The sequence below is a fragment of the Chiroxiphia lanceolata genome, chromosome 6 (genome assembly GCF_009829145.1).
Source record: "Chiroxiphia lanceolata isolate bChiLan1 chromosome 6, bChiLan1.pri, whole genome shotgun sequence".
Lineage (NCBI taxonomy): Eukaryota > Metazoa > Chordata > Aves > Passeriformes > Pipridae > Chiroxiphia > Chiroxiphia lanceolata.
In genome coordinates, this window is record NC_045642.1 from 26260018 (window position 1) to 26285176 (window position 25159).

General features: G+C 37.5%; 1 protein-coding gene across 2 annotated transcripts in view; it reads right to left on the reverse strand.

The window, feature by feature from the left end:
- The window catches only part of INO80 (INO80 complex ATPase subunit), a 68818-nt gene that overhangs the window by 27266 nt on the left and 16393 nt on the right, over positions 1-25159 (reverse strand). For both annotated transcript variants that reach the window (XM_032691372.1, XM_032691373.1), the window contains exons 8-25: positions 24335-24388; positions 22499-22702; positions 21040-21235; positions 20770-20837; positions 20225-20434; positions 19560-19640; positions 18319-18414; positions 15707-15766; positions 14996-15138; positions 13840-13924; positions 13222-13339; positions 12119-12204; positions 10994-11161; positions 10411-10544; positions 9526-9593; positions 8099-8192; positions 6779-6956; positions 219-359 (exon numbers count right to left, since the gene is read on the reverse strand). In XM_032691372.1, the coding sequence (XP_032547263.1) occupies positions 219-359; positions 6779-6956; positions 8099-8192; positions 9526-9593; positions 10411-10544; positions 10994-11161; positions 12119-12204; positions 13222-13339; positions 13840-13924; positions 14996-15138; positions 15707-15766; positions 18319-18414; positions 19560-19640; positions 20225-20434; positions 20770-20837; positions 21040-21235; positions 22499-22702; positions 24335-24388 (2184 nt within the window). The remainder of the gene's footprint in view (positions 1-218; positions 360-6778; positions 6957-8098; positions 8193-9525; positions 9594-10410; positions 10545-10993; positions 11162-12118; positions 12205-13221; positions 13340-13839; positions 13925-14995; positions 15139-15706; positions 15767-18318; positions 18415-19559; positions 19641-20224; positions 20435-20769; positions 20838-21039; positions 21236-22498; positions 22703-24334; positions 24389-25159) is intronic.

Consider the following 25159-nt stretch of genomic DNA (forward strand, 5'->3'; position numbering starts at 1 on the left):
TGGGTGCATCGTACAACTTTCCTTTTCTCTTCAGTACACATTCCAGTCACTTCCCCTACAAAAAAACCCACTATTGAATACAGTAGCAAAAGGATATCCTCACAACAATTTTACCAAACCAAAAGAAAGTAATAGATCATTCTTTTCCTAAGACAAAACTCTAACAAGATTGAAAACACAATAGAAAATACATAATTTACAACTTAACTTGGACTTACCCGTGGACTGGCTATGCACAGGAAGGACGGCAGCTCAGTCACCTGGCAGCATCGTACACATGAGGTAGCTGATTTCCTTCTATATATGACATGGTCTGAATAGCCAGTAACTGCTTTACAGTGGCTGCTGAACACAAGGTTCTGAAACAAAATTAAAATTCAGAAGTTACAGTGTCTTATAAAGAAATACTGCATTTAAACTTTGTACCCACCCATGAGGAAGACAAAGGACATTCACTATATATTTCTCTTTAAAAAAAGAAAACTCTACACGCCTTTTGCAGTGACAATGTATAGGATTTTTGTGTAACTGTCAAAACACCCAAATCCTGAAATGGTTGAAATCAGAATAGCTCATATCAATGCTTGTCTTTATACTCAGCTAGAACAAGAAACAAATTTTTCCTTCTTTAAACCTTTGGACCGTAGCTTTTCTAATGAAGGGAGTACAGGAATATTCTAGTAGGTCTGATCCTCAAGTTGTTTTCTAGCTACTCATTTATCTGTTCTGAATCAAAATGAAATTTCGCAGAGAAAAAAAATAAGAATCTAAATGCAGCTGGACTGGTACATTTAGACTGAAATATTTTCCAACCTTTTCTTTCTTTCTTTCCTGTGCAAAAGGGCTCTAAATTTTATACTGAAGACTTTCAAGGTGCTAACATGGTTACTCACACACATGAACACAACCATGTGTAAAACCTGCAATTTGCCACAATTGTATCAGTGTCCTTTTGATACAGAAAAATATACTGACTCAGAGGTGGGGACACTGAGATGACAGTGCAGTTTAAAGAGACCTCTTTGAAGATGCTCAACGGTACACAGCAAAATAACAAAAAATTACATTTTCTTTGCTTGTGTCAGTTATATTTCCTTTTTTATTGTAAATATTTGCATCAATGAAATAAATTGCTTATAGATTAAGCCACTTTTGCCACTTAGTTTTTATTCTGGCTCTTCCTATATTCATAGAGGCCAACAGTTACATATTGTTACATTTAATTGTTTCCTATTAAGACCTTAATAGGTCCTATTCGGGAGCTGCTTTATGCTGATGACGCCGCCCTTGTCGCCCACACAGAAGTAGCTCTGCAGCGTTTAACATCCTGCTTTGCAGACACTGTTGAGCTTTTTGGGCTGGAAGTCAGCTTAAAGAAGACAGAAATTCTCTATCAAGCTGCACCTCAGGAAGTCTTCCATCATCCCCACATCACCATTGGCAAATAAGAGCTCAAATCAGTCCAGCAGTTTAATTACCTAAGTAACCTCATCTCCTTGGATGGTAAGATTGATGGAGAGACAGACAACAGGTTAGCAAAGGCATACAGGGCCTTTGGAAAACTCCATAAAAGAGCCTGGCGAAATAAACACCTGAAGAAAAGTACCAAGATCAGTGTTTACAGAGCCATTGTGCTGTCTACTCTTTTATATGGATCCAAATCATGGGTCATTTACCGCCACCACCTGCAACTCCTAGAATGCTTCCATCAACGCTGCCTCTGTACAATCCTAAACATCCACTGGTCAGATTATGTGACTAATACATCTGTTCTAGAACAAGCAGCAATCAGAAGTATTGAGGTCATGTTGCTGAGAACACAGTTGTGTTGGGCAGGGCACGTCTCAAGGATGAAGGACCACCACCTCCCTAAGATCTTGCTTTATGGTGAACTTGCCACCGGCTGCCGCACGAGAGGAGCCCCGAAGAGAAGATACAAGGACTCCCTGAAACAACATCTCAGCCTTGGCCATATTGATCACCATAACTGGTCTACTCTGGCCTCCAATCGGGAGGTCTGGAGACACAGCATCTATAACGCTGCTGCTTCCTTTGAGAACACACGCAGGATCACTCTCGAGGAGAAAAGACAACGCAGAAAGAACCGTGTCTTGCAGAATATACCACCTAAGGAGTCTTTCTGCTGTGCCTTTTGCAACTGGACGTGTCTATCTCGTATTGGTCTTTTTAGCCACCAGTGCACTTGTAACAAACGTGGGTAGAGCCCTCCCCCAATCTTCGTTCGCGAAGCCCAGCCATGATAATTGTTTCCTATAGTATGCAGACCATTATTCTGCATACAATAGGTAACAAGCAAAAATTTTAGATGCATTAAGCATCCACTGCCATAGGATCACAGGATGTGCCCTCCTGGAAATTCTAGCAGTTCACTTAAGTAAAGAGCAAACAGGATCTAAAGCTTTGGTTGCCCCAGTTCCTAATGAACCAAAATTAATTGCATGCTACTTTTACTTTACAGAGTCTCCCGATATTCTAAAATCCCAGTGTTTGAACTTCTAACAATCTGGGTACATGATAGAGGCAGAGTCCTTGTATGCCATGTCATAACCTGGATATACACATTTCTACACATGTCAAAAAATGCTAGAAAACATCCACAGTAGGAGTCTACTATGGATAATGCATTCTGGGGTCTTTTAATTTCCAGATGTAGATTCACCGGGCAAGATGCAGATGGTTAGCATGTATCATTTGGAACCTGCTGACAAGTGAGAAAAGTAGTCTTACTGTACATACATGCTAGAGTCAAGCCTAGCACATAAGCGCGTCCTTCAGCTGCTGCCAGTGTGACTTATGGTCTGGAGCTGGCACAAATTAAGTTCATACTCACCGAACATCTGCTCCTCTATATAAAAGGTGAGAGCAGAAAGAGCTGACAATAGCCTTTCACTGATACTCAGCAGTGCTAAAAAGCACAGATCAAAGCTTGGGCCACACCGGATAATGTGAAGTGATCCCAAAAACAGACCAAAAACATGCTCTTACTTAGCTGGCAATTCTTTATCAGTAACACTGGCTTGAGCAGCAACTGCTTCACATGTTTATTCCTGTCCCTCCAGAGCCCCTTCTTGTTGGCCTAGCTGTCTGTACTCATTAAGATGCTGATCAAGATGAAAACAAACCACTGTGTCTCCACTCCAAGTGAGCTTTGCGATGTATTTCATCACCTGGTAAAACAGGCGGTGTGCTGAAACAAGAGTGGGAATCACAAGGCTGGAGTATGTGGCTGTGGACAACAGATGTGAACTCTGGCTTACTCATGTGAGGACCAGAAACAGTGGAAACAAATCACCACAACTGCTGCTGAAAAGGACAAGTCCTTCCTCATGGTGTATTTGTGCTACTTCTTGTGCTAGTTTTGTCTCCTGTCACACATCTTAAGAAGTCTATTTAGCTACACATCTAATAAAATAAATTCAACAGACATGAAAATACGAAGTTTACTGCAGTTGGCTCATACGAGGATGTAATAGTGCATGCTTACATCAGCACAGGCAGGATTCAGTAGCTGGGAGTAGAGAAATGGCAGCAAGAGTCCGAGGGGAAGACTGACACAGCAATAGCAGGCTACTAGACAGACTCAGAACAACTGCATTAGCTCAAAGTCCCTCTCTTCCCCACCCCTGGACCACACACCGGGGTACAGGTGATTTATGAAGAGGAATCAGCATTGCATGCAGTCACAAGAGCTTTCCAGTAAATCTAATGACAGCAAGCACTGGCATACTGATTGTGACTCTCAGCACTAGAGGGGTTTGGTAACTATTTCCTGGAAAGTGAAAACACAAGAAATGGACAGAGAGGAAGTTAACAAACTGTAATTCCAAACCTATGCAAGTTTGTTACTTAATTCTCTTTTGGAAGGCAACATCAAAGACCCATCAAAGATGGCTTTGGCCCAACTGAAGTACCCAGGAAGAAACATAAAGGAAAACTTCCAAGAAGGTATCCAAAATATGAGAAAAATACTTGTACCTAGGCAATTATCTGGCTTTGAGCACCAGATTCCAGTATACAAATTATGAGCACATCACATAAGAAACATCCCTCTGAATTCCAACATATGCACCTGCTAAGTATTCATGAATAGAGCAGTCACCAGATATAACAGGGACAGTGGAAACCAGCTTCCATCAGTCATACATGGAAAAGACTGGGTAAGGTTACAGAACTGAACACAGCCACAGCTCTGAAATAGATCATATACCTTAGTACAATAAAGCCAAGAACTAAAGAGGAAGATTATTAAAAAACAAGAACGTAAACACCTACTACAACTATGCAATCCAAAGAAACTGTTGAAAGAGGCTCTCATATATTGCAAACATAATGTGGGGCATGCTATCAGCATCTTAAGCCCATTAACTTTCCTAATTTCTTAGTAAAAATTAGGAAAGCAAAGGAGAGACGAGTTCACCTGAACAGAGCAGATTTTATATTGATTTAAGGTATACAAGTTAATACACATGGTATGGAGGTGCTGAGCTATGAGAATGAAGATTCCTCACAATGAGAGGGATTTCTGTGTTTACATGAAGAAATTCATACTATCTTCAGACAGATGTTACCTCAATTTTGGAAATATCCATTAAAAACAAATGTGGGGGTTTTTCTACTTAGTTTGTCTCTTACATCGGAAATGCTGATCTGAGCAGTTAAGAAAAGCCTTTCCAGATTTATACCATTTCCTTTTTCCTCTTTTCTCACCCTCCCCAATCCTTACATGTTACTATCTTATGAAGCCTCAGGGGAAGCCTCGGGGAGTTTTACATCAAAAGTTTCTTAAACTAAGAAGAGTTAGTTCATAGTAACTTTAAAAGAGTTAGTTCATTTTCACTCATGATAATGTGTGGTACTGGAAGACAGGCATGTTAAGGGCAGTTTGTTTTTCAACTGTCCTTTTGGTTTTGTGCTATCTACCCCCCCTTTTTTTAAGGTGTTCTAAATGTAAGCTGTGCAAACAAAAGTCTGCAAACATAGCTTATTTTGAAGTGACTTCAGGTGGCAATTTGTCTAACATGCAGGTTAGAAAACAGCTCTAAAGAAACTGTCATAACTGTAGGGCTACACTTCCTTTAGATTTAGTGGGGTTATCACAAGTGCACAGTATTGCACACACTGATGAACTCTGCTCCTCAGCTGGCTCTTTTCTGTGTAGAAACAGTGATTAGTTACACACAGTCACAGCACTGGGACTCCCTGAGACATGAGGAATGACATCTTCAAAGAACAGAAATTATTTGGAGAAACCAAATTCATGTTTAAATCTTGCCAGGCTGTGGTATAGGAGGGTTTGTAGCCTATCCAAATGCTTTACGTGGCTTGTAAATATTATTTACTTGTTAATATTAAAACCTACACATGCATATTCCATGTCTCGTATTTAGTATCTGTAACCTCAACCCATCTTCTGTCCTTAGGAAAATTTAATGACTTTTATTTTGATATTTATACACACTAATCCAAAGGCTATGTAAGGATCTAGATTGCCTTTCTATATATGTAAAAATGGATGCTATCTTCTGTAAGTGCACACAATTTCTACCATCTTCTACTTATTTACTGTTAGGCTGCCACACTTATGACATCACACAGATTTTTCTTAACCACACCAATGAGAGGACAGAGCTACAGTATATCTCAGAAGTAAGCATCACACATTCACTACAGAAACAGCTGAATGTAATCTCAAAAAAACTATCTGAAAGCAAATCCATATAGCATAGACATTTTATGAAGCTAGGTATGGAAACGCAGAACTGAAACACCAGCACAGCCAGAGTTAACTGTTGGCTTGCTCTTTGTTTGATAACTAGGACTCATTTTGTTGGCTTTGCTGTTAACGCTGCAAAACATGACACCAAGTCCAAGGTTGCTTTCCTACTGCTTATGTGTCTTCAATTTCAACTTCCTTTGCACAATATTCAATTGAATTCTGGCTATCTCCTTTCCCCTTCCACACTCATGAGCAGAAGCAATATTCCCTAGAGAAATCTGGCACGATCTCACTGTTTCAGAAAAGATTTTTTTACTGCATATCTGCTAACTGCCCTAAATGCTTTCCTGACTCTATGCTAGCACTTTCGTGAACTTACTTCCCAGTGAACTGAATCAATGGAGCTATAACCTAACTCAGGAAATCAACTGCAATTTAGTCATAAAAAGACAAAATCTTCACACATATCCTAGGCAAGAGATTAGCAAAAATGATCTTGCATTACACAGTAAGTTGAATACATCTGGAGTCTACCAGACAGTAGCAGAAGCAAATTTTAAGGTAGAAATACACCACTACAGTGCTTGTCCACCAACTCTAAAGCACTGCCAGTCTCATCTATTTTTCCCAGTTGCTGCAATCATGTGCTGAGTTTGACAAGAAAAGAGTAGTTTCAGTCAGAAAATGAGCACCCTACACGTAGAAAAACACTACAAAACTTTAGGCTTATATGTAGAATTCATCCCTGACAAATCACGAGTCTAGTTCTGTTGCTCCAGTAATATTTTTAAGTCTTCTAATTCAACTGATTTATTTATTACAGCAAGTTTTGAAATGTATCACCACATGGGAGGGAGACAGCAGTTAAACTATTTTTCTGTTCAGCACTCTGAAGTCTATTAACTATATCTAATGAAGCAGACAGAAAAGTCGTCATATTTCCAAGTTTGTTTTCCCTGTTTTATAAGGATAGAAAGGTTTTCATCATTTCTAACTCGTGAGGATTTGCTACTGTCTCTAAATCACAGAAATTTTGCTTACCTGCAGCAAAGTGCAGCTGTGCAAGTTAGGGAAAGACAGTGGAAAATTTACATCAAGTAAGAAATCCCTGTTCCTCAGAAAACATGAGCCCTGCTCTTTCTCCTCTTCTGTCTCCGTCCAGAAGCGCATGTGATGGAGCCTGTACGATGCTTTCAGAGACAGGAAAAGAGCTAACCACCTGAAACAAAACACAGCAGATGCTTTCACCGCTTTGTGAAAGAAAGGCTTGAGTATATTTACAACATAACTCTATTTGACAGAAATGGGTTCTTTTCAGAATTTCAGGCTTACAGTGTCCTTACTTAGAGAGAGTAATTTTTGCTAGACATCTTCTAATTATATTACTCTTAATTTTTTCTAAGGTGGTTTAACTGAATCTAAGGGATTAAATCAGGATACACTTTGAAGCACTTCATCTGAAAGGGTCAAGCCCGAGTTCGCCACTACTATTTAAAATTGCACTATGGTTTCTCTGTAAATTGCTCCATACACAAATTATTCACAACAACACTGTGCAACGAATGCAGAATTTATCTTAAAGACCATTCAGATACATCAAGAGAAATCTGTATTGTTATTGAAATGCAGTCAAGAAACAGTAATCCAAAACAATCAGAACAATAAAAGAATATTACACTTACAAAGCTCTAAGCAAAACATCTCTATTTATTAATAAAGACTAGCTTTTAATCTCAAATTTCTTACAGCCATTACCTAACTACACTCAGAGTCCATTACAGAGCACACTATAACTTAAACAGATCACCTCCCCTTCCAAGATAAAACAGATAATGATGCTACAAACCCATAGTTTAAGCCTACACCTCAGAATTCCATTCCATACTAAAAACAAGATGTGGAAAGTAGATGACATGGCTCACAGCTGAAGAACAACTGTAACAACACAAGCTTATTCCACTTGTGTTTAAAATGTACACTCAAGTGCAACTCGTAAGCACTGCAATAAACTGGCCTTCAGAAGTCTGGAGTTTGCACTTGATAACACCAGCAACCTACAGTGTGATCCTAAGCAAAGTCTCCCATTGCCCTTTCACCATCTCGTGTATTTACAATGTCAAATCTTTGTTAATACAGGTTTTCTTTTGACAGAGGTATAAAAATTGCATTGCATAATGGTGCCTGATACCCAGAGGAACACTCCAAAAGTTGCTCTAGTATTAGACAATGATAGACAAATGATAATATTAGGAGACATAGAAAATGCAGGTTTACAGAGAGATGCCTCCGACATCACTTGTATTATTTGTAATTACAAAAAGAGGGGGAAAAAAAGACGGGGGGGTGAGAAGTTGTCCTCACCTGGCTAAATGTCCCTGATTCATAAGATTTGCCATTTCTGCTGGAGAGACATCAATAAACCGGAGGAAAGAAAAACAGCTTTCTTCATTGATGCCTACATCACAGAAATACTGAAGTTAGGCAAAACATTTCACAGACACACATAGCTGAAAACAATAAACTTACTTAATCAATTAAAGATGCACTTTCTCTGACACGTGACAAATCTAGGTGCATGAACAGGTGATCCTAATTTAATCTCCATCTTTTAGAAATACTGAAAATTCAATTCACCTGACTCCACGTTCCAGTTCATTTTCCAGTTTGGGCAAGAGAAGGGCATTTACCAAAAAAGAGAAATGCGTTCTAGACCCAACTGCAGCCAGTAAGGACATATGTTTCACTTAGTAAGAATCAACAGACAGCATGCATGTTTGCAAATTTGAACATGTATCTGCCCGACAGCTGACCAGAACACGTGTACCTCAGGATGAGCCTCACATGCTTCCTCTCATCCATCCAGTCAAATGCATCGCAAGGAGATGCAGGAATTGGTAGAGGAAAGCTTTTAGCCCCACCCATGTGCACTGCATAGCCCCAATACCATTCATATATTTTAATTTTTTTAACACCTATACAAAAATTATATTCCCAAGATTATTTTCTTTTCATGGTATGCCAAAAAGGGTCTCCAAGAAAAAGCTTATTATAAATACCAAAACAAACAGAAACCAGAATTATCAGCAAGAAATACAGAAGTTGGAAAGTTACAGACAAGTATAGACTCCCGTAGCTGCATCTGGTTCTTCTTACTTGTAAAGCTAAATAGATCCATGCTAACAGATTTCAGCATAGCAATGCAGCTGATATCTCTCTTGGTTTTTACTCTTTTTGTAGAGTAAAAACCCAGCAGCCTGAGTGATCTAATTGGCTCTTTTAGCAAAAATACTCAATTATCCAAAATAATAAATTGTATCTGTCAATATGAGCAGCATATGTGAGATTTTGCTCTTTGATAGATCCTGGGTCACTTGCATCTCATCTGCTTTTTAGTTGAAAGAGAAGTTGGCCATTTAAGGTACAACACAGAATGTACTGAAATCAATCCAAGATTTTTCAAAATTGAATCCGTGAAAAATTCACAGCACTAATCTCTTGAAGAAAGTTAAAACAAGACAGACCGAACTGAACAAGATACTGCAGTAGGATTAAGCAGTAACTAAATGACAAGTTGTCCATAGGTTATTTTTTCAGCTGTTTTCCATCCCTTCCTCAGTGAGGAATTATATGTACAAGCACAAGGGCTAGCAAAATTATAACAAGTTCTGATTAGATTATCTCAGAGGACTAACTAATCTGGCCTCTCAGTCCCTCTCCCTGAATAAGGCATATTAGAACATCACACGCCAGTGTGCAACCCAACTTGCTTCCTGAGACTGTAAACCTACCCTTCCTATGGAAGAGAGACTGCTGTATGTGGTCTGGTGCAAATGGCGAAAGTAAAACCCGTAACCACCTGAAAATGAAAGAAACAAAACCAAACAAAATCACTGAGAAGGTGTTAATACATAAAATGTTCAATCACACAATCAGCAGAAGATACAGAGTAATAACCATTTGCTTCCTCACTGTAGGTATTTTAGTGCTCTGAATACCTGGAATTGCATGGCCGTAGGAGAAAAGTATCATCAGTCTACATGCACTGCTGCTTATTTGACACTGAGACACACCATTGTTCTGGAACTGCATTATAAGTTTTAGAACAGCTAGCCTGATCTTCACATGTATATTTCTGATCTCCTTCCCGAGCATTTCTCATAACTGAATGCAAACAAAATTAATCAAGAACTGCCACAATTGGCAAGAATAGCAAACTGCACTTAGGCAGATTCTGTTCATCCAAGGTAATCATTAAAAGCTGTCATGGCACTAGCAGATCCTCATGATTTATACAGCATCTCAGAACAGAGAGATACTGATATCTTCCTTGCACGTAAAAACTCACTGAAGAGAAATCAAGTGGGTTTTTTAGGTTTTAAGAATTCTTTTAAAACTTAATTCTATTACATATCATCAGCAACAACTCTAAATTCTTTTTCCTGGCTTTCTTATTCAATCAAAGGGACATTCTATGATTAGGATTCCACCAAAATAGAGCATCAATATCAGATGTTGAACAGCTGAATGATCAAAAGAAAATGAGGAATGTACTGCTCAGCCAATGTTATTTAAATACATCAGATAAGGGAGTTAATTAGCACTTACAAAGCTAAAATAAGTCTAAATAATAATACTAAATATGCTAAACTGGACAGTAAATGGAATAAGCTTGCCTGTCCCGTGAGTGGTTAAAGACCCTGATCTGTCCATGACGGTAGATGAACTTGGAAATCTGGTATGGCTTTAGGAAGATGTGAAATGGAGACCAAGTTTCTTGTCTTTCAAACAGCTCTGGGTGATTGCACACCTGTCAGAAAGAGAGCATGTCAAATGCTGAGAGCAATTATTTAGTCCAATGCAGTATTTACATCCCAAATCAACTATGACTGTTGATCACTAAAACTTTAGTAATGATTAATATTGCATGACTATTTTAGTATATCTGCTCAAATTTGCATAGGGCATCATATCTTTCACTATTCATTTAACAGTATTGCCTCTTCTTCCCAAGTGAACAGCTTTCTTCAACAATCAATTTGTAACCAAACCAGATAGCAGCTGCATGCACCATTTGGCTGAAGCTCTTCTACTCCCAACATCATGCTACACTACACCCGAAAAACAACTGAACTGCAAGCAAATTGGCTTGTCATTCCCAGAATTTTTTTTTATATGGTGTTTTCTAGAAGCCATATTTTATTTCTGTGCTAATGAATGATTATACTTTTCAAAAGTTATTAATTAAAATAGCCTTACCTTCCTGAACTGCATGACTAGATTCATGAGACTACTAGTGGTGGTCTGTGCTTGCTGAGTAGTTCCCATTGATGATTGTAGGAGGTCATCAATAGAGATTTTGTTTTTCAGAGCTTGGTACAAGAGCTTCTGTCGACTTGTCTGCTGGCAGTACATAAGAATTTCAATCTGCAAAATGATAATCAACATTTAGCCTTTTCTGTCTGCAATGAAGATAGATCGGTACATCAGTACACGTGAAGCTGAGAGAAATGCATCCTGAGGAAAGAATAACTTTCTCAAAAAATACTTTTACAGGCAGTTGCATTCAGATATGTATTTCAGGATCCAACCCAGGAAGGACTTAACCAATAAGTGTGTTTTGGAAGGCTTGGGTAATAATGTGGGAGACAGACCTTTAAAAGTACGTAAACACAACTAAGTGAACGGATAGATTCTTAAGAAGTTGGGAAAACACTGTACCTGCAGCTGATCAGTTCTAAATCTGACTTCAATTTTACTATTCTAGGGTTAAAATGCTACCCACTGAGAGCCCATGATAAGGAGTGTCAGAAGCATAACAACAGTGTCTGTGGAAGTCCATTGAAATTAATAATCACATCAGAAGAAAGTAGATGTCTCTTAGCCAAGGGTCCCAAAACCAGGGGACTGTTAACCACAAGATCATCCAAGTATTGCTAACACGCATGTGAAATTAAAAGACTAACAAGAGAGAAGAGTATGATGTTGCCACAACGTATTTCTCACTCTGTACAGGCAAGCAAAAAAATCCTAAACCCATGCCAAATCCTTCACAAAGGCAACTGGAAACATTTTATCATCCAATCATTGCTGTATCAATCTCCTTCACTGCCATTAGTGATATTTCTGTCAACTTAATCAGGCTTAAAGGTCTTTGGCTTATAATTGTTAACGAAATGTCTTCCCTAGAAGAAAAGTTTATTCATTACTTTCACATCTAATGACAATGCTGAGATGTGGTGCCAGAAACTGAAGGTCTGTGAAAAGTCTACAATCAAATTTCAGGTATGCAGACTGACAAATGAGTTTGCAAAAACCAGATCAGAGAATAGAGCTATGGCAATACACTTATGATACATACTCCAGATAAATACTTTTTCTCACCTTATCTGACAATTCATTTTCCACATCCTTCTTGATTCTTCTCAACATGAAAGGCTTCAGGATCATGTGCAAGCGGGATAGCTGGTCTGAAATACAAGGAAGAGGAAAGAAGGAACATTTACTTCACTACAGAAGAAAATTATATGGTGTTTTACCACAAATTAAGTCCCTTACTGCTCAGCCACTACCTCCCAGATGAGTTCTTAAAGCATAGAGTTGACTATTTCTCTTTGATTTTTCTTAAGCGAGTGCTGTGCTACAGTGTTTAGCCTAGGAATCTAAATATTTGCTTCAAAGAATAAACTTCTAAAACACTTTATACTCTCCATATTCCTCTGGGCTGAACAATATGGGCTTACATTTATCACCTACTATTATTGAAGAAGAAAGTTTCTGATGAGCCATTGCTCATTCACACAAAGAGATCATTACAATTTTAAGTTTTGCTCCCCCCAGATTACAGCATCACAACAACAGGTTATACTGCATTGACAGACAACTGTAGTCTTTTACAATAATATTTGTAAAAACAAAGTTCTGGGAGTTTGAAAATTCTTAAAACCTTATTTTTGTGACAAGTTCCCAGCTGGACTGTGTTCTATTACAATCACAAACCAGCTGTTTTACCTAACTAGATTGTCCTACATAACTATTGCTTAAAATTTACAGTGAAGTTGTTTTTTTTTTTTAAGAGTTTTTATGCTTTTCTTCTGGAGCTCAAAAGATATTTAGTGCTTTGTGTCACATGTCTAGAGCTTGTAACACAATCAGGAGATCTCAAAGATAATGTGCTCTGCAGAAACTTAAAATTACTTAATATATTTGTTCTTCTGTGCTTGGTATGGAGAAGGGCTGAAGACAAGTAGCAAATCAACATTTTCACTACATGTTTTTCTATTCATTACACATGCTACATTACAATCAGAAACACAAACTTTGACATAAACTATGGACAACAGTACAGTAATATTTCAATCCCATTATGCATCCTCTACTTTAGATGTCATTTCTCATATAAAAAATGAGAAAGTTTATTCATTATTAGTTGGAAAAGGCAACAGATTTTTAATATAAAAATTACAAGAGTTACACACTGCACTCACTCTCATCAATGGCAGATTTGTTCTCTGCATGGCTCTCTATGTCCTTAGAAAACCACTCATTGAACTCTTCATGGGAATCAAACAGTGTTGGCATGATAAAATGCAGCAGGGCCCACAGCTAAGAAGAGGAGAAAACATTGGGTCAGCAAAAGTCATCCTAGTGTGGACAAGGTAATTGGGGATCCCAAACTCTTGCAGCTCTTCATGAGCAAGATTACTAGATCATGCGACATGGCAAAATGAAACAAAAAGCCAGCTGCATTCTCTTCCCCCCTCCCCTGAAAAATGCCATATATATCAACTTAACAAAACCCCATCAGAAAGCAGTGAGAAACACAGCACAATTACTACAGTCAACAGAAGGAAAAGTCACTAGAATTAGATTTCATCCTGTAATCCAGGTATTACTTCAAATATCTTTAGTTTTATTTTTATTTGAATGTGTGGCAAGTTTCCAAATTTTTCCTCCCAGAGACGATCCCATGTTTGTTTGCCAGTGGTCTGCTACAAGCATAATCCCACAACCACATAAATACAACAGGTTTCTCAGCAGTTCACATACATTTAGTATGTATTCTTGTTTTAAAGAGAAGCACACTCTTGTGAGCTCCCACATACCTCAGCCATCGTGTTCTGGATTGGGGTCCCAGTCAGCAACAATCTGTTTCGACACTGGAACTGCAGTAAGATCTTCCAACGAACACTGATAAATAAAAGTAAGAAAAACCATTCAAACTGCTGTAGAAGGATATGAAAATAAGGTCTTTTAAGACCAATTGCTTCCAGTAAGTTTCCCAGTAAGTTTTTGGAGGTCACTGGATAAAACTATTACAGCCGTTTCCCAGTCTTTCAAAAGACAACTACAGGAAGAAGCAGCCTTTTGCAACTGTGAAAAAAATGCATGGTTTATTTAATTTATCTAAATATCTTTTTACTAATTTTTAAAACAAATGCTTGGATACTAATAAAATGTCATAATCAGAATAATTAGCTTCCCAAAAGAAACTGTTACTTTCAATCAGAATGTCATGCATTTTTCAGATGTTACAAGAAGAATTTCTGTGTATGGGCTACTGTGGCAGGAGTGCTGAGCTATACATTACAATCCTCTTAGAGGGGTGGTTTCCAAAGAATGCTGAAGAGACAGACTTTGGTCAGAAAGAGCCTGCACCTAAAGCAGTCTTGAACTTACTCTGTACAGTGGCAACTTGGACAAAGGTTATGGGAAAGCAATTACAGAAGTAAAGAGGGACAAATCCATTACTTGAAAACAAACAGAAAACTTTCTGGCATAGAGTCTTATGACACAGATTGGGCTTTATTGCAGCCAACAGTTTTCACAGGGTTCTGACCTTCATTCATGCCTGGAAGTGCCACTGAATAAGGAATCAAAACACTTTTAATGGAGCCAATATAAGCAATATATGCTAAAGACTACAGACCATTCAGCAGGAGGAATTCTGTGAGTAGTCAGGAAAGTACACGGTATTTCACGCTGTTTTGTTTAACTGTCTTGTACTCCATACAAGTTTCTGCTTCACAATTACTTTTTAATTACACTTTACATATTTGGAAAAGGAAAATCTAAATACAGAAACCCTAATGGATCAATCCAGTGTCAAAGAGTTATACAGATACTGAACTAGGGTAGACACTTACAGGGTCTCATGTATGTCAGTTTTAACTTCTATCCCCCATGACAATTTGCGTTCTCTTGATATTCCTACAACAGGTTGATACAGAGAGAAGATTTTGTTTCCAGTTAGTTTATTACCTGGAGCTACTTTTGAGTGCTTGTGCTTCATCCAGAACCATATACTGCCACTTCACTCGCTGGAAATACTTCACATCCTGTACTACCAGCTGATAACTGGTAATTACCACGTGGAAAGGAGCATCCTGAGTATACAGTGTCTTCTATAACCACAAAGGGAGAAACAAATATCCACATAATGTAAATACATTGTCCAGAGTTCACTGTAATTTCAGACTTCTGTTTTACAATCTTTTCTCATTATTACTGCATTTTCCCCAGCTGACTTTTTTTAATTAATTACAGCACAGTTATTCAACTGGTGGACCTGGACTTCAGCCGATTAGTCCCTGAACAATTTCAGATGCTTTTTAATGTGTGAGACAAGACCTGGGCACTGAACCCTACAAAATGCTGTTGTTAAATCAGGGACAATCTGACAGGCCTGCAGGGATTCTGGATTAGGGCATCCTGAGTTAGGTTACTCAAACAGAATAAACAGTCCTTGACACTGAAACTTCCTGCTTTATTAACAGACCTCTAGTTTCTTTAGCTGAACTCCACACTGCAATGAATTGCTCTTCAGCACAAGGGAAGCCTTCTACCTCATTATCTTAATGAAAGCACTACTACAAGGATGAAGAAATTGAACTCTGTATCCACACATCGTTTAGCTTGGTGACATTAGCAACAGTTTCTGGTGTACTCTGCACAAAGTCATGCTGGTATTACCTGACTCCAGAACTTCCTGATCACCTTTCTATCATGGGGATTTCCCCAGTATGGTAGCACCTGGAACAGTAAAAGAATAGAAAGTAATTATTTTCAAATAAAGACACCTGCTCCAGAATTTTATACTCTGTATTCTACAAAATGACAAAGACAGACCTCTTTCTGCAAAACAACAAAAAGAGAAATTATTTTTCTTAATGCAGAGAAAAATCAGAAAGCATTTAAAAATACTTCAAAACAGAGCATTCCAGGCAAAGGTATCAAGCAACTTGAGGCCTGATGAAGCTATGCTGAGAATCTGAAAATGTCCAGCAGCATGTTACACCTTCTAGCCAGGTTTTTCTAAAAATTACAGATGATACTTTGCTTATGGCAGAAAGAGGTTTACTCTCAGCTACTAAAGTTAAACCTCAAGGACTAGAGGGCTTGTTGTCCTGTTTAACATCTCCCATTGTCCTGTTGGTTTTTCTATTTCAGAACTGACCTCCAAAACCTGAGATAAAGTTAAAACATCTGGCCTGGATATATTTAATAGAAGAATTTTAAAAGAAAGCACTACTGCCAGAGAAATTTGTTAAACCATTTATAGCTCAAAATTTCATGGCTCCTATTACTGAGGACAGATCTTCGCAGAGCACTGACTCCTGTCACCGGTTAATAGCACTGTACTGCCATCTCCTGTCTGATGGAAGGACTACAGTCAGCTAAGACCGAAAGGGAGGAATGCTGGTTTCTGAGGTGGTGATAAGTCTTGTAACTTCAACTGACAGGTTCCAAAGTGCTTTTAATTGAATATTCTTCATACTGTTCTGAAATATGGATGCTTGTAAAAAAATCAGACTGATCAAAAACTATTTGTTTTTTAGGTTACATATTCTGCCATGGACCTGAAGAAATAAATTCACTGTAATTTACTACAACTAGAACTGGCTACACACTTCTGTACGATTAGAAGCAGAAAAAAAGTAGTTGAAAAAGATTGATTAAAGTTATAAACATGTGACAATAAGTTTAGAAAACTTCTTTTTAAAACATGTTCTGTTCCACAGATGAGGCAAACATCGTTATGCAAGAAATCCTAAGAGCTATATAATGATGGAAACAGGTTGGGTTTTAAAACAAAAAAAGAGAAAATTACCTTTTCCCAAGCATCCTGATTGCATTTTTTTAAACATTTTCTGTAATTTATTCACAGGAAGGAAAAAGAATAAACAGTTGCTTGTCTATTCTATACAATGAACTGATCAAAGGAAACAAGAGAAAGTAGACAAAATGCTCTAAAGGTTTCTAATCAAGGGCCCCTATTATTTTGAGCTATGGAAGTACATGAATAAATTATTTTTAGATGATTTTTTTTCTTTTGAGTATCTCTTCAATAACAAAAGTATTTGTATTTCTTTATCAGTTGACTTGAAGGCTCAGTAATGCCAAATTATCCCAAAATACAAGTCACTCAATTAATCCAGTACTGAACTGTGTTCCAGCAAAACTTCTCATATAGATACCTCAAACTATACACTGCCACAACCAACACATGGTCCCATCAGGGATCTCCAAAGCCAGCTATTTGGTAAAAGGTATGTCCTTTAATATTGCCCTACCCCAGATCAAGAAATCAAATATCACTTATAGCAATACTTCCAAGTTTTTTTCCCCACACTTTATTAAGTAGTCAAGACAATCGAACAATTAGCCTGATGTTACTGGTATACTAGTTACTTGTAACTAGTGTCTTTTACTATTTTCTGTATGAAAGAAAATCACATGTTTAAAAAAAACTCGATCAAGACCTCTTCGTATCAAATGTTACTACGTTAAGAACTCAAATACTTAAACATCTATGCAGATGTAAGTGCAAGCTTCTAACACTTTTGTCTATCTTTAATTCTAAAATTTCAGCACTATTTTAGCAGTAAACATTTCTTTTCAAATCTTCCTTTGCAACACTGCAATGTTTTCCACTGGAGAACAGGTAAGCAGCTTGGTTTTCAGTAACTGATGTTTCCTTGCTTTCTAACTTACTACGTTTTCACGTTCACAATACACCTGAAAAACTCCATTTGTTTTCCTCTAGTCTTTTTGTTCTTATTTCTGTGCCTCACCTCCTTCCTTTTTCTTGACTACTGACTATTATGTCCATGGTTCTCCTATTCTTCTGTAATAACAACTGCATTTTGTCTCCCTCTTACCTGTTTAGAGTTTGTTCACATACAATCTTCATCTGACTCAAATTCATATGAATGGCTGAAAATACAGCTCTAACCCTAAAGACAGTATATAATACTGAAATATTATTCCTGCTTCTGCTGACAGGCCCACACATTAAAACTATACATCCCCTTGCTGATCTGCTTCAATTCCTCACCAAGAAGCTGTCTTTAAGGTGATGAAAAATGAAAATCCTGTGATTAAAATAAGAACATTTTTAAGCCTTAGATAATTGAACACTCCAGAAAAAAACAGGATCATGGAAAAAAATATCAGCATTGGGTCCGTTACACGGTTTCAAATTCCAAGGTGATTAAACACCCACATGTGACAAAGAACTCAGAAGAACAAAATGGGTTTGCTCTTGAGAAAACAGAAAGAACTTCCTTGCACATGCTTATTACCTTAAATTTAGGTACAAATCTGGCAAACTCCTGGTGCCAGTTGTTCAGAGTAGAGGCAGGTGAAATTATTAAAAACGGTCCCCAGATGTTCTCTCTCTGGAACACACACATAAAAAATTAATTGAGGGGAAGGGATATAGAGATGGTTTGATACAGCTTTACAATTACTCAATGACAGTGGTTACATGAGAGGGAACTACATGCAACATAGCAAAACTGTCCCAGCACAGCAGGGTGATACAAAATCAAATAGAGCAGATCTAATGTTTAACGAAGACTTATTTCATAACAGCAAAGTTGTTCCCAGAACGAACTCCTTTGTTTCTGAGAGTCGTCACCTTCACGTTACTAACAGCCCCTGTCATTTTGATGAGGAAAAGAACTTCAGGGGGCATTGGAAAGTTTTGCTCCACCACATCACTCATTACAATACCCTCTGGTGAATAACTGAGTTGATCCATTAGTATATTAGCAGTTACAAGCTGGCCCATGTAAGGGAGAGAAAAAATAAAGCCCTGTGTAACCTTCCAAAAAATCTCAAGCTGCAGTGCAACAGGGAGACAAGCTAATCTGTTATTCCTTGAGATGAGCTCAAGAACCTTCAGCTCTACACACCCTTACAGCATTTGGCCAATAGTACCACTGAACTGTAACGAAAAGGAACATAAAGAAATGCATGCAATTCTCATTTGGTCACTAGTGCAGCCAATTCTGCTTTTAGTATCACTTCATTGATATTTCCTATATAAGGCAACTGACTGGATTGCAAAGAAGACTTTTTTTTTTTTTTTTTTAAGAAATGTATCTATTTCTGCATGAAGAAGTAAGCTTCTGTTGCTTTTTCTGTTTTGCTTGTCTGCACTGGAAAAGAAGAACCATTATGCTTCCTAAAAAACCCCACTGAAATATGGAAATCCATGTTGATTGCCATGAAGCTCAGAACTTGGGCTCTCTGATCTGTAAAATGCAGTGAATCATCAAGTGCATGACTTGTTCTCTCACAAGGCTTTCACATTCAGTGCAAGTGAAAAGATATCACCCTGTGAATAAATCAAAATTCTGGTTTTATTTATATAGACACACAGATACACACACTTATTTCAAAGGCTCCACTAGAAAACAAAGTGTAAAATTACTTTTAAAACACTGAAGCTTTATAATCTAGAACTCATTTCCAACATATGAAAAGTATGCATCTTCTATCAAGCATACTGCCCAGGAATAAGCTATAATCCACCTACCTCAGCCAGATGTGCAAGGAGAGCAATACTTTGTACTGTTTTACCCAGACCCATTTCATCTGCCAGGATGCCATTGATGCCCTGCAAAAGATCCATAAATGAACACCTTCACTTTACTACTTTTTAATCCGTAAAGGACAAACAGAACGGATGCCATTGAATTTAGTGGGAACAGCCCCACTGTAACAACGTTGACACACTTTAACATCTCTTAAATCCGCTGCTGAGAGATAACTGATTTCAAAGGCATTTTCATTCTTCTCTCAGTCTGATTTTTTCCCTTAGCCTCACTGCACTTTGAGATCATATTGTGAACTAGACACACTCAAAAGGACAAGATTGCCTGCAGTTTACCAGCTGACCCAAGCCTTAAACAGAATGTAAATCCAAGCAGCAAAAGACTCCTCAGTGTATGCTCTAAGTGATAAACAGTTGTAAAAACCACAAAAAGAATACTGAACTCAATGTCTCATTCACAGTTATTTCTTAAATATTCAAGATTACTGGTATGTGGCCTAAATAGTATTTTCCTTTCTTCTAAAGACATTAAAGATTGACTATATGCAGTCTGTTTTTAAAACCAGCACATTCTTTTGGCCAAGTTTACTCTAATGACTTAAATAATCCTTAGAAGTTATAAATATTTGCAAGATGTATTGAGATACCTGCTCATAGAGGTTGGCCAGCCAATTCATGCCTTTCAGTTGGTAACCTTTCAGTTTTCCATTGAAAATGGTAGGCTGTGGAATATCTTCTCCTGCTCGGATAGAAGGGTTTGCTAAACTGTAGCTCTCTCCAAAGCCAGTACCAGACTTGTTAGCAGCCCGCAAAGCAGCTGCCCGGCTCTCCTTTGCATCTTCATCAAATGATCTGGTCTAAACAGGAACAGGAAAGTATGCGTAAGATGATGAACATTTTAACTTATCAAGAAACTGTATAGTAAAATGCTTTACAACTCCCATTAAGACAAATGATGCCTGCCAGAAACTAAGAGAAAACGAGACTGTTCCTGTGCCCAAATCTTTATATTCTGACTTTCTACTTGTTTAGCACAGAGAGTGGCAGTGGAAATTTGAAATTTGAAATTCACATCTGGCACCCAGGACTAAACAAACCTACTTGACTTGGCTGCTATGAAAGATCTTGGTTCTCTAGCCTCTACCAATTAGTTTGCTTTCTCTTATACTTCATGGATCCAAAAAATACATACCCGAGCCTGATGAATCTGGTAAGCATCCTCAGCATTCTTCAGAGCTTGGGCCTTGTAATAGTTACTATCTGAAAACAACATACCCATGTCAGAGCTCTGCAGCAGTAACCACCCAAATAAACACACAGATAAATTCCAGTATTTACAGTAGTGCAATCCTCCTTGCACAGAAGGATTTTGTGCCTGAAATTGTTAAGTTTGCACACTGACACCCAGGATGCAGTAAATTTCAAAAGAATGCAAAGAAAGGACTGTAGACAAATGGCTTACCATAATCTTCTTGGGTGATGTTGACCACTACTCCTCCACCAATATCAATCTGCCTTTGGGTAGAGCTGTCTTCCAGTTTGCGTAGGATTTCCTCCTGTATTCCATCATGTCCAATATCTCTTTTACGACTCATAAAATGGGCATATAATTCAGTTTGTGTGATCAGGAAGTTAAGTTTTCGCTGCTGCCTCTTCGCCTAAGAGAACAGCATTTACAAAAAACAGATGAAGGGAAAAAAAAGCAGGACAAGAGTTTAATATTTAAAATATATAAAGAAAAAAATTTCATCTACTAAAATATCAACAACTAATCTATCTAGATTATGCTATGTATGTCACTGTGCTATCAAAATGCTACTAGTTGCACATAAGAACACTGACCACCTTCACAAACATCTACATTAAAATATAAAATTGTTGTAAATGAAAAGTTCTTTTAGATTTAGTTATCATGGTAAAGAACACCATAATCTAATTAAAGAAATTTTAAAAGTTTTGTTTACACTGAAAAATTAAAATATCAACAGAAATTAACAAGATATTAGTGATCCACAGTAAAAGAATTTAATGGTAAAAAACCACTCTGATGACAGCCTGACTCAATATTCAGTTACTTATGAGTAAAGAGAACTACGGTAGAACATGTGAAAGACATCAATCAATAGGTAATACAGTTGAGATACTATTATTATTATTCAGTAAGACATTACAGAAACTGTTCACCCTTAGGCTCTGGTTAAAAAATGCTACACTTAAAAGTTGTCTATTAATCTGTCAGCAGAAACCTTCACAAAATGTTTATGAATTTGCAAGAATGAGAGGAACACAATAAATAGAAGCATAATTTAAGCATAAAAATAAACATAAGGTCTTCTAAAGATTCCACCTTACCTCATCACCACATATATAAGGTAACAAATAGTAGAGAGCTTTTACAAGGAAACTTTTTCTTGTATTTAACCTCTAGTACACTGTAAGGAAGTTCACAAAGCTGTCACTTGGCTGACAAAAAAGCAATCACAGAAAAATTCTCTTCCCCCCACATAAATTACAGTTTTGGTTAACAGCAAGGGGGAAAAAAGGAGGAAAAAAAATCCAATTTAAATGCCAATCCAATTTCTTGCCTTCTGGACCCAGAATCATGTACAAACAATCACAAAAAGTTGGCCCTTACTAACACTGAGCTATGTAAGTCTGAGAGACACATACTGCTTCTCTAATTCCTTCCTCCATTTCACTCACTTGTAAAGAATTTAAGCAGAAGGGGTTTTTTTAATCACTTCTCACTAATTAGAAGAATTACGTAAAGAAAAATAAGATAGCAGAAGAAATGTGTGGAATAGTACTGAAACTGAACAAATAACTGCATTTCACAGCCTGGATTTAGTAACTCAAATTATCCGTTCAGTTCTGTGTCTCCTCAGTAGATTAATTATCAGCAATCTGTGGTTTTGCTGTACCTCTCTCATCTCCTCATCCAGCTTGCGTTGCTCCAGAGCCTCCTTCTCAGCTCGTTTGCGATGTTCTTTTTCCACCTTTTCATACTTTTTCCAGTAGAGAAGCATCTCCTTGGTAAGACGACGCGCTCGTGGCAGAGTTTCCTTACAGTTTTTCTGGGCTTGGATAGCGGCTCGACGTACCTCCCTCATGCACTGATGGGCAAGCTAGAGAGAAATAAGATTTTGGGAACAGTGATAAAATGGGCAGATTTTAGAGAAAGTCAGCAATAAACATCATCAAATTTAATTATAACTAAGTCTGATCCTTCAGAAGAGAAAAGACTGTGATACTTTACTCAGCAGTAATGCTTCTGAAATGGCATGAAAGAATGTGAACTTCCAAAAAAAATACCAAGATGGTGGAGAAGACAAAATCTGAAGACAGCTTCAGCATAGCATAGGACTTAAAAGACTGATCTGGTGAGTAGGTCCTTGAAAGGAACTCAGGAGAACAGAATTCATGGCCTGCCTGCAACTCTGACTCACTTGTTTCTTGACACTTTTCTGTGGTTATTTTCTCACTTTTTAATAAGGCTGCTGCAATAGCACTATTGGTAGAACACAATCCTGTTCATACTAATACACAGAAAAGTGAGGGAGTATTCTACAATTTTCCCATTTCATGAAGAAGCATAGTAGAATGTCATTTTTTGTTCTAGTATAAGTAAATCAATGTCATTGTCAAAATTGCTGGGTTTGATGTTCGTGCCAGGGTTTTTTTCCTTCACTAAGGTTTGCACATAAAAAATTCTAACATACAGATTTCAAATCATAAAACAAAATGAAAAAAAAAAATTAAAAAGTGGAATTTCAAAACCTTTAAGTCTGCTGCATTTCATGGTTGGACTTGATAATCTTAAAGGTCTCTTCCAACCTTAATTATTCTATGATCACTCGTTTGCTAAAATGTCATTTATGATACCTACAAATACAATACTCACAGCTTATCTGGGCAGAGATCACAAAGAAAACCAGTTATCTGCTAGCTAAGGGGGACCACAGGAGAGAACCTACCTACAGCAAAGTTTCTTAAACATACCCAAGCAGGTCCTGTTTTCTGCATCCCTTAGATAGAAAATGCGCCCTTTTTTGATAATGTATATACAGAAGAGAAAATTTCCTACATTACCTTGTCTCCAACAATTCTGAGTCATATATTTGATTACCTTTTCATTAGCCACATAAATCAACCAGACACTTGGGTGTAACACTTGAAAAATGCTCTGAAAGCTATTACCAAATGTTCATAAATAAAGCTTTCTAGGTAGAAACACTGTCATTTCTCAGGGAAGACTCTGATGAGGAGATTAACTACTTTTGCAATCACTTAAGCAGAAAACTGCTCTATTTTTAATCTCAGGTCCTGTATATATTTATGTAAATTACCACAATATTCCAAGAGCTCCTTAGACTTAAATAAGAATGCTTAAACCAGCAAGTTCTAGACAGCAGATATTTGGGCAGCTAAAAAGTCAGAGCGTACCAAAGTCGCTAATTTATAGTATCAAATATTAGTAAATTTGAAATGTACAAACTAAATCTCACAAAAGCCAAGCGTATCTCACGAAAAAACCTCACATTGCTTGTTTCATCTGCTGCTTATGAAACATGCCAAAATCACACACCTAAAAAATGAAAAGCCTTATACTAAATGACAAAGAACTTGTATACAGTGCTTTCTCCTATACTCCCCTGCTACTATAGCCAGTATTGTGAGAAACAGAAGAAACATAAAGAGCTTACAGTTTGCTTATTACATCCAGCACAAATAACAGTATAAAACAAAACACCACCTACCTTTTTGCTGTTGGTTAGGAAAAGGTTGCGGGCTGAAGCTTTCTGTTTGTACGCCTGTAAAAGAATACCATCTTTAAATTAGTTAAAGGGTAATGGCTGCACAGTATTTTAAAAGATCACTAACCAGGCTTCAGCGGGTACATGTGCCAACTGAAGCCATGCACACTATTGTATAATTGGGTATAGGTACTACAAGTTTTCTTCATTTTGACTGAAACAGCTTTTCATCTTTAAATTACTGAAGGCATACATTAATGTATTCCATATCCTGAAGAAAGCATGCAAAACACCTCCTTTTTCTCAGTAGTTTCTTTAATTACTATTATTGCAAAGCAGGGTTCTCCTATTCCACTGTTATCACTGAAGTAAACAACATTTTCCACTGTTTCCTAGAGATGTTAAGAATTAATGCAGATCTGATGTTCTTCACATGATCAAAATCAGCCTTCTGAAAAAATATGGTGTACCACTGTACATATCCTTTGTTTGGCTTTTAAGATCACAAAGGATGATTCAGCCATCACTTGTTTTAAACGTCCTAGAATTCAAAGTCTGCTAACTGTGAACTCCAAAAAGCAGGTTCTAAGGTCCACCCTGATCATCTCAGAAAACTAGTAACAGTGAACCCAAACTTTCTCTTTCAAACATGCCTGAAACTTGTCCTGCAAATGATACAAACACTTTTCCCTAGACTGTTTCTGAAATAAGTTTTGAAAAACACACATGCTATAATGATCAAAACATTTCTTTCCTGAACTTTATGGTAAACCTAGATATTGGTTTGCCTTATGCTGCCATCCTGTAGATTAGTATGAGTACCTGCTG